The 15841-nt window shown below is 26.6% G+C and overlaps 2 protein-coding genes across 2 annotated transcripts; one reads left to right on the top strand and one right to left on the bottom strand.

Annotated features, from left to right (window-relative positions):
• Positions 1 to 24: 24 nt before the first annotated feature.
• LOC106788123 (vesicle transport through interaction with t-SNAREs homolog 1A) lies at positions 25 to 2178 on the bottom strand. The gene is made up of 4 exons (XM_014751107.1): positions 2072 to 2178; positions 1879 to 1937; positions 1046 to 1393; positions 25 to 879 (listed from the first exon to the last, which is right to left on the bottom strand). Exons 1-4 carry the CDS (start codon positions 2163 to 2165, stop codon positions 721 to 723), a joined length of 660 nt encoding a protein of 219 aa, XP_014606593.1. The 5' UTR covers positions 2166 to 2178; the 3' UTR covers positions 25 to 720.
• Positions 2179 to 2742: 564 nt separating this feature from the next.
• LOC106788137 (protein ERGIC-53) lies at positions 2743 to 5758 on the top strand. The gene is made up of 10 exons (XM_014751137.1): positions 2743 to 3186; positions 3482 to 3538; positions 3640 to 3910; positions 4003 to 4102; positions 4212 to 4323; positions 4404 to 4575; positions 4662 to 4858; positions 4947 to 5149; positions 5262 to 5452; positions 5553 to 5758. The coding sequence occupies exons 1-10, from the start codon at positions 3018 to 3020 to the stop codon at positions 5587 to 5589; spliced, it is 1509 nt and encodes a 502-aa protein (XP_014606623.1). The 5' UTR covers positions 2743 to 3017; the 3' UTR covers positions 5590 to 5758.
• The last annotated feature ends 10083 nt before the right edge of the window (positions 5759 to 15841 follow it).

The following is a 15841-nucleotide window of genomic DNA, read 5'->3' on the forward strand; positions in this document are numbered from 1 at the left end:
AAATATTATTATATATTGTAGAGATTATAGGAAGAAAATAAAAAATTAGTTATAATTTTAATTAGCTAATTGGATATGATACGAGTAACGCGTTGAACGATTTCTAAAATAGGCAATAAAGTAACGAAAAAGTGCGGAGTAATTAATTAATTTAATAGCAATCACAACGTCCATAGTGTTATCAAAAATTTCAAGTAATTAAACTAGCTGGCAATCACGTTGCAATAATTATATAATAATATTAATCATAAATAAGAAAAGCTTTTTTTTTTTCTCAATTATGTTTCACGATAACGTGCCTGAAGTGCCTATCTCGAACTTGTTTAAAACTTTTGAAATGTTTAATTTGAAGATATTGTTAATACTTTTTTTTGTTATTGTATACATTTATAATATATATAAGAAATTCTGAAATAAATATATATATATATGTATAATTTACTATTGATACAATATCAAATCACAATGACGCGCGTAAAATTGTTATAAGCAATCGATAAAATTGAAAATTACTGATGAGACGACATTCCCGCGCACTTGTATATAATTTATAATTAATTAATTATTTAACAATTGTGTGTATGTGTGTGTTTGCGCATTTGGTAAAAATAATATTGCAAAAATTGACTAATTATAAATATGGCTTATAATCGATCTGGTTGAACACAAAGCTCTATGTTTGCATTTCTTTTCTTTCTCATTATTTTCTTTTTCTTATTCTTAACTTTTAGATTTAAAACTATAATACACAACAAAACAAGTAGCTATTATTAGTGCTAAGGCTATTACTATTAAAATTAATCTTTGTTGAAGACTTCGAATAATCATCCCTGATAACAAACGAGATCCACGTCCTAGTTCTGCATCCGTGTCTCGTAACTAGAAATAATAGATATAACAATTTAATATTGAAATTATAAATCCATATATTTACTTTAATGAGAAAAGAAAACTTATCGATTATGCTATAATGTTTTTAGAAATTTATATACATAATATATAATATAATATAATATAATGTAATATAATGTAATATAATACTAACCCGTCCTCTACCTCTCTGAATTGTTTCTCTTTGATCATGTAATTCTTTTAAAACTTGTGATCCAATTTCCTCAGTTTCTAATACCATGCGATAACCATTTTGCAATGTTCTTCCAGTTCTATCTATTCTATCGGAAGCATCTAATAATCTTTTCTTTTGATCTTCTGTAACATTGTTCTCCCATGAATCTTCCACAGCTATATCAATGCTATCTTCTTTTGGTCTTTTCGCTGAATGAAATTCTTGCGTTAATCGTTTTAATTCTGCTCTATGACTTTCCACGCGACCACGTAAACGGTCACGAGCATTTCCACTCATCCCACGAACTTCCAATTCCATTTGCTCAAGCTAGATAAATTCAATGAAATTAAATTAATTATAGAGGCCTATATTTTATAATACGATAACGTAGCAAGATAATGTAATAATAATATAATAGTAATAATGCATCCACATTTTTGTGATATTATTAATATAATAAACAACATGTATATGTGTATATATATACATACACACAGAAATGTTCTTCAATCAATATTATAATGTAATAAATAATCAATGAGTTAACATATCAAAATAATTATATTAATATTTTGTATAACAACAATATTAATCAATCAAAACAAATAAGAAAACTGTAATGAGTTAATTTATGTTTTTGATTCTTTCAATTACTTTCACTAACTGATATCTATTATTTTTTGTTTTTTAAATCAAGCTTTTATTGTGTGATATATAATTTTATGATTGGTTAGGATATTAAAACTATTCATTTTAATGCATTGTGTTCATAAGTGTAAGAAAAAAATGCAAAAAAAATGTTTTTTTCTTACCAATTCTTGAGCCTCTTCGATTTCTCGATCAACATCTTGAATAAGTGCTCTTTTCTCACCTGTGTATTACGTCACATGTGTATGTTATCGATTATTATTTAACAATGTCAACGTATAAAAAGAAATACATAATGTTAATTAATCGAATAACGTAAGTAAAAGTTTATTTTATATACAAACAAAATATACTTACTACCACTTTGAATTCTTATTCTACCAATTTTTGCAGTAATGTCAGCTGTCAAAACAGCGTATTGTTGTTCGTAGTTGTCAATGAGCGACGCCATCTTTGAATATGTTTTTTTTTTACATAGACTTAATAAATTCTAAGAAACGAAGCTATTTAAAGTTTGATAATTTAATAAATTTTTTATTTTATTTCAAACATTATATGTTATAATCAAAATGTTGTTTCGTAAAATAAAAGTAAAGTCGTTTTTTATAACTAAGTATATGTAAATAAAAATTATGAAAAATTATGACAAACGAAAAATTAGAATCAAATAACATTTTCTCAAATATTTAGGTAATAATGAAAAACAATAATCAAATATTATTTTTTAATTAAGTTTTAATACGTTTTATATTATAATTATTATCAAATTTCGAGTTAAGAGAGATTAAATATTAGATTTTCGTATAAAATTGAATTTGATTGGCTACTGAAAGTGACTTCCATATTGTTGAAAAAGCAAATGGTGAACCATAGGATTTTATAAGTTCAGTTTTCCATCTAAGATGCTACCATCTCCTGGGTGACACGTCCTCAAATTTTATAACAGTATATATAATTTGTTATACATACATATATAAAATAAGAATTTTAAAATTTTCAATAGGCTTAAGATAAGTAATGAAAGAAAAGGTGTTAATTAAAAGATAATATTTAATAAAATAACAGAGTACAGTCTCATTTGTAGGAGGAAATTTGTATGAAAAAAAAAATTAAGGTGCCAAAGTAATAATGACGTTTGAACTAGATTTGTAATGTGTGGATGAAGCCACGTAATTGACACGTCACTTGTAACGAACCAATAATATTCAATTCTCTCGATTTGCTTTTTAAATGTTACTCCAATCATTTCTTTTTTAATTCATAACTTAAGTTGATCCATCCGGACATTATTAAACAGTTCAAAATGAAGATGGCCGCCGAGGTGAGGTGGCTCTTAGTATTTATTGCATTTCCGGCTTTTTCTTTGGTTTCTGCCGAAACTCCTCATGGAAAATTTGAGTATAAGTATTCCTTCAAACCACCTTATCTAGCGCAAAAGGATGGATCAGTACCTTTTTGGGAATATGGTGGAAGTAAGTAGATTGATTAACCTAACCAAGTTTTCTCATTATTGATACCGTATGTTATTTACACCATATCGGCTTTTTTAATTATTTACATGAATTATATTATTATATTAATATTGTATATTCTATTTAACATTCTTATTAATTTTGGTATTCAAAATTGTTTGATAACATCAAATTTATATGAGAATTTGAGTAAATAACATATTTTTTAATGTACTCTTTTCTTCTCCAATATTGTTTTTATTTTTATTTTAAGATATGTTAAATATTTAATGTAATGTATAATAAATTATTACAGATGCCATTGCTAGCGCTGAAAATGTTAGAGTTGCTCCGTCGTTAAGGAGTCAAAAAGGTATATCGATAACTGACAGCAATGAATTATTCTTATCATAAGAATTAATTTCTCTTATACAATTGAGTAATTTATTATTAACATTGTATTGGATTTTTTAGGTGCAATATGGGTAAAGAATCCAATTAATTTTGACTGGTGGGAAGCGGACATAATGTTCAGAATCACTGGTCGTGGTAGAATTGGTGCAGATGGTTTAGCGTTCTGGTATACCAGTGCCAAAGGTGCCTACAACGGCACTGTTTTTGGTAGTTCTGATCAATGGAACGGCCTTGGAGTTTTCTTCGACTCTTTTGACAACGACAATAAACACAACAATCCATATATTATGGCTGTTCTTAATGATGGCACCAAAATTTTTGATCATTCCAAGTAAGTGTTAGACCGCTTTATAATATAAAAATAATAGAAAATATAACTCGATGCTTATAATTATAATTCAATTTTTATCTTTCAAACAAAAGCGATGGTACAACGCAACTATTATCAGGTTGTCTGAGAGATTTTCGTAACAAACCTTATGCTACACGTGCAAGAATAGAATATTACCAGAATACGCTAACGGTTTGTAATAGTTAATAATAAATTCTTAAATATTTAATGTTTTTATATTATTTATTATTAATTATTTGAAAAATGTATATCTTCTTATAATTTTATGGTTTTTGTTTAGTTACTCTTTCATAGTGGTATGACTAATAATGAACAAGATTATGAGACTTGTTTCCGTGCAGAAAATGTATTTTTACCAAAATATGGATATTTTGGTATATCAGCTGCAACAGGTTGTTATTAGTGCTATTATCATCTTTCATTGAATTGTAAGATATCATATTTATTAGTATATAATGTTTTTTATTCCAAGGTGGTTTGGCTGATGATCATGACGTTATACATTTCTTAACGACATCCTTACATCGTCCTGGTCAATTACCTACCGATGGTTACCAAGTTTCTGCGGAAGATCAAGTTAAATTAAGTCAAGAATACCAAGATTATCAAAAGAAATTGGAGCAACAAAAAGAAGAATATCATAGGTATTATTGTATAATTATTTGATCAATGATTTATGCATCTATTATAAATAAATAAAATCCGATTTTAAAAAAATATTAATTCACAGAGATCATCCAGATGAACGTAGAGAAAAGGACGAATTCGAAGAATATTTTGAAACAGATAATCAGAGAGAATTGAGACAGATTTTTGCTGGTCAAAGTCATATGTTCAACATATTAAAAGAAGTTAGTAAAAAGTTAGATGAAGTTGTTGGACGACAAGAAAGAACATTAAGTTTGATTTCTCAAATTCAAGTGGGTGGTAAGTTTTAATCGAATACTTTATTTTGTATTTGTAATAATATATAATATTTCATAGATATAATCATATAGTTTATTAATTTTTACAGGAGTTGTAGGACAAGGACAAGTACAAGGACAGGGACAGCCAATACAGTTAATAGATACCATTCGTCGGCAAGAAGTTGATGCTGTTCTGAAAAATCAAAATATTTTAATTACCGCTGCTCAAGAAATTAGATCATTTGTTGGTAATGTTAATAACAAAATGGAAACCATTTTGAGCAATCAAGCCCGTAATCCGACAGCTCAAGTAAATTATATATATATATTTAATAATTATTTATTGTATAGACCATATTCGCATATGTATATATATGTGTTAAAATAATTTTGAGATTATTTATATTTAAAATTCTTTCTAGGTAAAACCAATGGGTTATGACTATCAAGCTATCATAGTCGAAATGCGGGATAAATTTAATGTACTATCGAAAGATATTGCACAAATTAATTCAAAAGTAGGAGATTGTCCATCTAATTGTTTAACAACCATGATGTTCCTTGTCTTTGTGGCTATACAAATGATACTATTGCTAGCGTATAGTTTATATCGGTATAATATATCTGCATCAAATTTTTCTTCACATCTCATATTATATTATTCTTATTTAATTATTTAAATGATAATTAATATTTTTTATTATTTTTCACAGGGACAACAAAGAAGCACAGGCTAAAAAGTTTTATTAATGGTAAAGTTAATAGTCAAAAACAGAGCTAATAGTGAATGTGTGACGACGAATCTGTAAGAGTGTATTGGGTTGGTGTTCGTATTGCTCACTGTTCGTATTCACCAACTATGGTTTTACTTGACATCTGTATAATAAATGCATCATTTCATTGATCAGGTTGATCACATTATCATTCAAATAAAATGGACAAATATTTAATCATTTGTCCTACGAATAATTCAGAACTTGAGATTTCCTTTAAGAATTTAGCGATTTCAAAGCTATTGGCTTAATATAATCATGTACATATACATAAATATGTATATGTTTATTTTTAAAGATTTTTCTTTTTAATAATTATAATAATAATAATAATAATAATAATAATAATGGTAATAATAATGAAAAAAGAAAACTATAAATACATATATTTTATTTTCAAATCTAATTAATGCAGACGAAACATTGTATATTAGCAGCTGCTCTCAATAATTTTCAACTCGTTCTAATCTATATTTAAAATTGTTGTGTATAATATATATTTTTTTACTGTTTATCGTTAAAACAAAAAGTAACAAAAACCGTAGCGTTTCGCGCTACGCGCACATGTCTTTACACTGTTTCTTTATTTCGAATGTTCTTTTTGTTTCATTAAAATCTTTTTTTGTTTATTTTTCTGTCTTTATATTTCTCTCTCTCTCTGTCTCTCTCTTTCTACACTTATTTCTTAATAATGTACTTTATTGCAAAGAATGTTTATACAACATTTTGTATCACTTTTACATGACGTAGTTTATGAATGGAAGAAATATCAGGATAATAATATTGTATCATTTTAAATAAGGTGAAAAATATATTTCATAAATTTTTCGAATCGTTTAAAGTACCATTTCGCATTTATTAATTTGATAATTAATTTAATCTAACAAAAAAAAGAAAAAAGAAATAAAAATGGAAAACTTGTTTCAGCAAATAACGCAATTTTTATTACGAATTTTATATACTCTGCTGTAACGAGTTTTTTTCTCTATCTTTTTTTTTTTTTTCGATTATCTACACTCGCATTTGGTCAGCACGTTTAGTGTCGTTGACAGGAATTTGCTAGATTTTCGATTTTATTATACGAAATGTATAGAAAAATTAAAGTAGATATGGGATAAAGGCAAGTACTATAAGTAACGATTATTCTAGATGAAATTATTTGGATATATTAGGAAATACAATATATATAGCCATAATTCTCATTGCATTTGTAAAAGTTTATGGAAGATTATAAATGTATAAGGAATTATATCTGATAATAAAACTTAAGAAAACATTTTAGTCCATCCGTCACCCTTTTTTCTTCTCTATGCCAATCTTTTTCTTTGGAACTATTTTATAATCTTCCCTTTTTATAATTAATTTTTTTATTTAATAAAAATAATTATATATGATAAAACAGTTTTTAATTGTACTTGAAAAATAAAAACGAAATAATAACTAATTCTAAATATTGCATGCGTATTATATTATATCGTAACAAAAATAATTGTGATGATAATATAAAAAATAATTATTATAATAAAAAAAGAAAAAGTTATATCAAGAAATTTACATATGTATCACTATTTATTTAATTAATTCGTTTTTTAGTTATCGATTGAGATAGAAAACTAGTCGTGAACGTAATAGTAATAATAATAATAATACATTTTTCTTTATACAATTTCAAAAAAATAATATATGTGACAAAGTAAATAACGTAATATTTTTTAATATATCCAATACTTAATATTAAATATCGTTTTCATAGAATAATTAATTCATGTTTTACATTAATTACATTTATTTATTTTTTATTTTTCAATTAGGATAAAAATGTAATTTCAAACGTAATAATAATAATTTGTCGCATCATTTTTATAACATCAACGAATATAATTTTGTATGCTATGATAATCTACGTGTATATTGTATCAAAAAATAATTAATAACAACAGTAATAATAGCAATAATATAACAATAATAATAATAATTATAAACCCCCTGCGGATTTGGGGATAAGAATTAAACCGCAGTAATCCCTGCTTGTCGTAAGAGGCGACTAAAAGGGAAAAGGGAAAATTCCCATTAAAAATGAAGACAAAAAAATCTTCAGAAATTGTTCAATGAACACAATCAACGATCAGAAAAAAACAAATAAAATTATACAACGCGTGAACCGAACAAATTAAATGAATATAAGGATGTGTCATGCATTTCTAATTTTAAGCAATAAATCTCGAAATTACAATAAAAACAGGATATCTAAAGTTAATGAAAAATGTTTCCAAGTAGAAAACAACAGACTAGAAACACGTAATTATTTATAATTAAAGATTTAATTTTACAATAAATTATATATAGAACACCGATATATAGTAATCGAAAAATTCATCCAACACATATTATTAGACAACATTAGTTTAACACGAATTTATTTATGCAATATGACGAATAAAAATATTCAGAATCTTTATAACATGCACAGAAAAGTTCGATCATTTCTAAAAAAAGAAAAGAATAAAAGAAAACAAGAAAATACTGTAAAAATGCATTCAATTAAAAAGATATGTTAATAATAATAAAAAAAAATATGTTAATAATTCTCGAGAGAAGTAAAAAAAACAAAGAAAAAACAGAAGCATAGAAAAATCATTGTTGAATTAATATCGTCGTCCATTTTTTTTTTCGAAACGGTTTCTTCATTGTAACAAAATATTTCAGCCCCTTGAGCGAAAGTTCAACCAATCAGGAATATATATAAACTACGCAGAATCCGTCAGCTCACACCCTTTCTTCGTAAAACGACGACTATTGGCTGGATATTGGCCAACCAGAAAGCATCAATTATTGATCCTTGTTTGCTGCAATCTGACAAAAGTTTTTTCTTTTTTTTCTCTGTTTTTCTTTCCTTTTTTCTTTTCTTTTCTTTTTTATTAGCAAAGTTGTAAAGTGTTTTACGACTGCCATAACTACGCGACTACCGAGCATGTTATATGAAAATAGAAAGAGAGAGAGAGAGATGGAACCTATGAGTTATTAAAATTGTTTGAACTACGCGTCTACGTGCTATTACTATGAATTAATAGATAAAATTTGCGACCAAAATCACCGTCACTGAAATATCATTTCATTTTAAACGACGTCGTTACATATATCGGATATTATATTGCAACGATTTATTCAATGCGACATTCGTGTAATCGCATTTAATATTATTTCAAAAGAAGTTCATTACATTATGTCAGTGTAAATTTATTGATTACACAACAAAAAATTTTTCTATATTAAATATTTTTTATTATCAAGTTATAACTCTCGTGTGCACAACGGAAAAAAAGAGAAAGAAAGAGAGAGAGAGAAAGAAAGACAGATATTTTTGCTTTTTTGTCCACAAAAAATTCAACAACGCGTTATCAATGTAAAAAAAAGAAAAAAAACGTCCTATGTTTATCCACGATGAGATTGTTATCTCAGCGAAGTGGTGGAAATGCGGACTACGAATTGACGAGTAACATAAAAGGGGTTGTTTCCGACCGACCCCACCTAAAATTACAATTTAAGGAAAAATTACTGGCACTTTGCTGTGCAAACAAGCCAGCCACCCCGTAAATACGTTTCTCTAATGGCGCAAAACGTCATATCGAGCGTGCGAGAAAATATGCGTGGGAATTAAAAACGTTTCGGCAAGTGTTTCGTGAAGAAAAAAAGAAAAAAAGAAAAGATAAAAAGACAAACCAAAAAAGAAAAAATCTTAGATCAATACTCGTGTGTCTTATTCTTATTTCCATTTAAAAAAAAAAGAAAAAAGGAAAAGGTATATAAGAGATAAGTAAACGAAAAATTATGAATGGTTCGAATGTTGTTTATTCAGACGTGTAGATAAAAGAGTGCACTTTAATTTAATATAAGTTTTATTCAAATTCATTTGCCAAAAGTATAAAAAATATTTACCAAAACTTTTCAAAGAAATTGCAAAGATGCACAATTTACAGCATTGCATTCTCTGACATTTTCTGAACTTTACATGCTGAATTTATAACTCAAATTTGTATTCTATGTGTAGATAAAAGAGTGCACTTTAATTTAATATAAAAATCATTAATATTCGCTTGCAATAAGTATAAAAAATATTGACCCGAAACTTTTCAAAGAAATTGCAAAGATGCACACTCTACAGTATTGCATTCTCTGACATATTATGAACTGTTGCAGATTGATTTATATCTCAAAGAAGTATTCTACTCGTAGGCAAAAGAGTTTACTTTAATTTAATATAAAAATCATTAAAATCTGCTTGCTATAAGTATAAAAAATATTGACCCGAAACTTTTCAAAGAAATTGCAAGGATTATTATTTTGATCGTATTTTGTGATTATTCACATAATATAATAATATATAATATTTTTTCTTGTTTTTATCTCTCTCTCTTTCTCATAGATAGTTTAACGATAAATCTGGATAGTATCTAAACGTGATTCATAAAGTGCATAAGAGGGTGACACAATAGCAGGGAGGGTTTAGGTTCAATACAAAATGTAACGTTGGTACTTTCGTTCGATACTACTGTGACAAATCAAAATATATCGAATTGATCGACAACGCGTTTGGGGTGGCTAGAGGTGGGTAGGTGGGGTTGGGGGACGGAAACGGTTATTTTGTAATGGATATGCGTGAATTCGTTCACGTTAGTTCGTACACTCGTATTAGGAAGAAGGATTCTCATGAAGAAAGTGGAAAAAGGATGGACGATGGGATGATGATTTAGGGGATCGTGGGTTAGGTAATTCAACGAGAGTGATTTGGTTGATCGAATTTGTGAATGTGGAACGTGGTGGCTCGTGTGTATCGGTTCAATTGATTAAAAGCCCCTTTCTTCCCCCCCCCATGCACTTTTTGCGATGCAACGATCGATTGAAAATCATATTTCCGAAAATAAAAAGGGGACTCCGATTGACTTTTATGCAGGGAAATTGTGTTATCACCCTTTTAGATGTGATATACTTAACGTATTATGTAATATATTATGCTGGTGTTATATATATATATATGTTGTTATACTTGTTTTATTTATTAGGGGGAAAAAAAATGACAGAATATTGACGTGATTCGTGGGATACGATATATAGTTTCTACCCTCTTTTATATATTCATATTATATAATATATTTTTCTTAATGTATCTGTGTATGTATATTTTAAGTTTTTCTTTTTTTCTTTATACTTTGATTTTTTTGAATCCTTTTTAAAATCAATTATTAATCTTTCTCTTTTTCACGCGCGTTTGTTGGTATAATGTAATATGATATTTGTAATAAGATTATTTAATGTTATAATTATTTTCACGATGATTTTCGTATTATTATTTTATGTAACACAAAATGAATCAAACATTTATCAGGTGATTTTAAAATATCAATTATTTTTGTCGTTATGGTATAATATATTAAATTAGAATACACATATATAATTATAACATTTAATAATATTATATACACGCGTCGTCAAATTGTCGTGTTATTTAATTGATCATGTAATGATATTTAAATTTGTATCCTTTAAAATTATTAAACAAAAGTATTATTGAAATTGTATAAAATGTTCGAACAAATTTTGACTTATTGTTAAAATAAATTTCAACATTATTATCTCAGGAGGGATTAATATTTCAATTAGGAAAGAATTAATAATATAAATCGTTTTAAATGATGACACGGTAATTTCTTTATATATAATATTTTTTTTATTTAAAGACAAACAAGTAGAAAAAAAAAATATATTATTTTTTTTTAACGAAAGGAGAGTATTATTCGAACAACAACAACAAAAAAAAAAAAAGAAAAAAGAACGGAAGCTGTACCGTAACGTTTTCTTCAAGGTTCGTCGAGCAAGGAAGGAGGGTTTGCTTAAAAAAAAAAAAAAAAAGGAAAAAAAGAACAAAATGCATAGTTAGGATACTTAAAAAAGAAAGAGAGAGAGAGAGAGAGAGAGAGAGAGAGAAAGAAATAACTTACACGTACACAGGGATGATGACATTTGTAATTTTTCGCATAGCACATAGATCAACGATGTTTTTGCTCGAATGAAAGGGGCGACCTTACAAGCAAGAGTCGATGTTGAATTCGAATTTAATTATTATTAATTGTCATCTCGTAATATCGGCCCTAATGGATAAAAGGGAAACCTCCGTTGTTTTATGTTTCTTCAGAAATTCTTCCCTTTGTTTTATTTTGTATTTTTATTATTATTAATTATCTCGCGATATATAACTGTAGTCTTATATTAATTATTTATGTATAATATTTGAGATCAAAAGATAAAGAAAATAAGAGGAATCATTTATAAAAAAAACACACACACATAAGAACACTGTAAACCATTTATAGAAATTTTTTCTCTCACACATAAATGTTAATATTATAATATAATTATAATACAATACAATATTGCATATATAATTATTACACATATACACATATTTAATTATTACATTACATATATTTAATACGATATTACATATAATATAATATTACAATTTCAAAAATGTTAATATTATGATATAATTATAATATAATACAATATTGCACATATAATTATTACACATATAGATATTTAATTATTATATATTATATTTAATTGTTACATTACATATATGTAATACGATATTACATATAATATAATATTACAATTTCTCAAATGTTAATATTATAATATAATTATAATACAATACAATATTGCATATATAATTATTACACATATAGATATTTAATTATTATATATTATATTTAATTGTTACATTACATATATGTAATACGATATTACATATAATATAATATTACAATTTCTCAAATGTTAATATTATAATATAATTATAATACAATACAATATTGCATATATAATTATTACACACATATACACATATTTAATTATTATATATTATATTTAATTATTACATTACATACATATATAATACGATATTAAATATAATATAATATTACAACTATACAAAATGTAATATTGTAATATAAAATAATAATAATTTGGATAATATATTTATTTGAAAAGAAATACTAATGAACAAATAAGAAATAAAGATAAACGTGAACGAATAGGAATAAAATAAAGGATACGTGTATATATATATATATATGTGTGTGTGTGTCTGCAGATAAAAGAATGAAGGAAGCACTTAACGATGAAGCATCTAAACACTTAAGTTGTAATCTATCGTCAAGAATGGTCTCTATTTAGGCGAATCAAGGGTAGCTTTTGGATACTGTCACAACCCTTGAGTGTATATATGGTCACCCTTCTTCTCTTATTGGGCGTAGTCCGTTTCGTACACGTTTTATACGAGGGGTAAATAACTTTTGTCCTTGCGAAGACGCATTTCTATCTTCGTATATATCTAGAAAGGGTCGAAACAACATCCCTTTTCCAAAATAGAAAGAAAGAATGAGAAAGATAGATAGAACGAATCGCCATGGCCCACTCAGGATGGTTAGTTTATGTGGTTTTCTAGTATTTATGGGGTGCCCGAGTATTCTAAGGGAAGTTACGTAGTTAGATCAGATCATATATCTTACAAATTGGATACGAGAACTCTCGAAAATGCGATTTGTTATATCACGCTTGATCGAATTTTTCTTTTTCCTTTTTTTTTTTATTTTTTTTTATATTTTATATAAAAATATTATCCAAGTTTTGTAATTAATACCAAGGAAATATATATTTCTTATTCATTTTTTTAAATTTTTCTTTTTTTTGTTTTCATAGTTAAATTACAATATAATTTGTTTTCAATGTAATATTATTGTTTAACATATATATATATATATATATATTATATATTGCATATTCATTATAATATAATTTATAATAGAATATTTTTATGTTCGTCTAATAATAAACCACAATTAAAATAAATACAAAATTCATATTTACAATTAATTAACATAGAATATTATTAAATAAGAAAAAAAATGAAATACTCGAAATGCAAATATATTAATAATCGATATAAATAATAAATAATGAAAATATTTGAAGAATATAAATAAATCGACGAAGAGAAAAATTCTTTCCAGACAATTTACTTAAAATACCCGAACGAAGATTTACGCGAAGACGATACGATAACTAAATGTAATAAAACGTTAGTTAACAAGCAAGAGGTTGCATGATTGAAGTGCATGAGGTGGTCATATCAAGAGTAATGTGTTCGAAGGGTGTTAAGTACAATATACGGGGTAGTTAACTACCTACGGCATTTAAATCGGGTCGAACATTTGGCCACGGTGTGCATTAGCTTGCTAGAATGATCATGGAACTTCGAAGGGATACAGAGAGAAATGTACCGGGTGTGGACATAAGTAATGAATACGTTTCGAAGGGGAAAAGGAATATTAAATTACGCGTGTCCGCGTGAAGCATTTGTCCGTGACTATATTCCTTTCCGTGTGTCGTCATCATAGTCATCATTGTCATCCTGAAATATAGTAATGTTTCAAGTATTGTTGTAATAGTTATATGCGTATAATAGTATCGTTGTTTTTTTAAAAAAAAAAGAAGTAGTAGTATTATATTAGGGTGAACGAAAAAGTTCTTATGTGTTTTTTAATTATTATTTTCAAAATAAATGTTATAAAAAAACTATGCAGTTTCAACACAATAAACGCACGAACTATTGGTTCACTTTAATAATAGTATTGTTCTTTTTAAAACACACAAATGTTTTATTTTGTTATTATTATATTTCAAATGATGACCCTTTGAAAATTAATATTAATAATTTGTTCTGTTTTGTTTTATCATTGAATTTATTATTAATTCGAAATTAATTTGAAATTTCGCAAAAATTCCTCGACAGGGAAAAGTATTTGTTTTTTCTTTTGTTTTCTTTTGTTATTCTGTTTTTCCATCATTGCGAAGTAAACTTAATTTATTTTCTTTTTTTAGAATATCTTATATTAATTAATAATTGTTAATTTGAATGGTATATTTATTTAATAAAAATTTGAATGATCGGTTTATTATCGGTGAATATCAAACACGTAATAAATACATTAATTTGTATACCACAATTATGGAACACGCGATTATGGCACTTTGCACCTCGTAGATGGTGTCATAGTTATCGTGTAATTCGGATATATTCAAGGGAGTTAATTTCATGAGAGAGAGAGAGAGAGAAATTATGGATTGGACACGTGCGCTCAATCGAGATTGTAATTTTAACGACTTTAGGACATTCGACGCGTCGTTGTCAAGTTATATAAACTGATTTAATTAATCCCAGGAGAACAATCACGGTGGAAAATAAAATTATACGCCCTAAGATAAAAAAACTTAAGTGCTGCCTTTTGTCTTTCTTTTTTTTTTTCGAACCTTTTCGCAGGAGAAGTAAAAATTACGCGATCGATGTAAAGTACAAAATATTTTACCCTTTAAATAATAAAAAATAAAAAATTATATATATATAAATAAATATAAAATTAAATATATATAAAAAAATGTACAAAAGTAATTTTTATAAGTATAATCATGGTCATGATTATAATATATAAATCATTATGAATGATTTAAAGTTATATCAATTGAATTGAGATTATTTTTAATCATACAAAATATAATGTAAAATGGAATACACAATATTTAACAATATTATATATTTATACAATATATAATTACAATATATATTATACAATATAATATATTACAATATTTTATATTTATACGATATTTTCTTAATGAGTTTTGTTTTACTTTTTCTTTTTTATTTTCGTATAATGAAAAATACAAAGTGAAGAAAAGCTCGATTACATCGAGTAAGAAAAATCAATCGTTTCGTAGTTGTTATTTATAGTTAGGATTCGTTGTAAAATAAATGTACATCTTTAAGGATAAAAATCGGGGACTCCCGTGGTTTCCCAATTCTTCTTTCCCGGTTGCACCCTCGTTCTTACATCCGGTATCCGGTTCCGGTAGTTGTTCCTTTTTATGGAACGAGGGAGAAAGTATTTGGATGATGATTCTACGGAATCCTGAAAAGTTGGTGGACCGTAAACGACATCGTAGGGCACGATGACATTAAAGGGGGAAGAGAAAACGCTTGGTTATATTATTGTGCAGTCACCATGGATTTAAGAAAAAGAAGATAAAGGAAGAGGAGAATGAGAATGAGATGAAGAGAATGAGAGAGAAAAATAAAGAGATATGGGTAACGTCTAACTATACCATTCCACCTC

Source organism: Polistes canadensis, unplaced genomic scaffold (genome assembly GCF_001313835.1).
Source record: "Polistes canadensis isolate GaletaPanama2010 unplaced genomic scaffold, ASM131383v1 scaffold_126, whole genome shotgun sequence".
Classification (NCBI taxonomy): Eukaryota; Metazoa; Arthropoda; class Insecta; order Hymenoptera; family Vespidae; genus Polistes; species Polistes canadensis.

Excerpts from the sequence above, each read along its gene's own strand:
- LOC106788123 (XM_014751107.1), bottom strand. The coding sequence starts at position 2,165 with ATGGCGTCGCTCATTGACAACTACGAACAACAATACGCTGTTTTGACA. Across the intron at positions 1,394-1,878 it reads TCGAAGAGGCTCAAGAATTG|CTTGAGCAAATGGAATTGGA; the intron begins GTAAGAAAAAAA and ends GAATTTATCTAG. Across the intron at positions 880-1,045 it reads TTCAGAGAGGTAGAGGACGG|TTACGAGACACGGATGCAGA; the intron begins GTTAGTATTATA and ends TATTATTTCTAG.
- LOC106788137 (XM_014751137.1), top strand. The coding sequence starts at position 3,018 with ATGAAGATGGCCGCCGAGGTGAGGTGGCTCTTAGTATTTATTGCATTT. Across the intron at positions 3,187-3,481 it reads TTTTTGGGAATATGGTGGAA|ATGCCATTGCTAGCGCTGAA; the intron begins GTAAGTAGATTG and ends AAATTATTACAG. Across the intron at positions 5,453-5,552 it reads CTAGCGTATAGTTTATATCG|GGACAACAAAGAAGCACAGG; the intron begins GTATAATATATC and ends TATTTTTCACAG.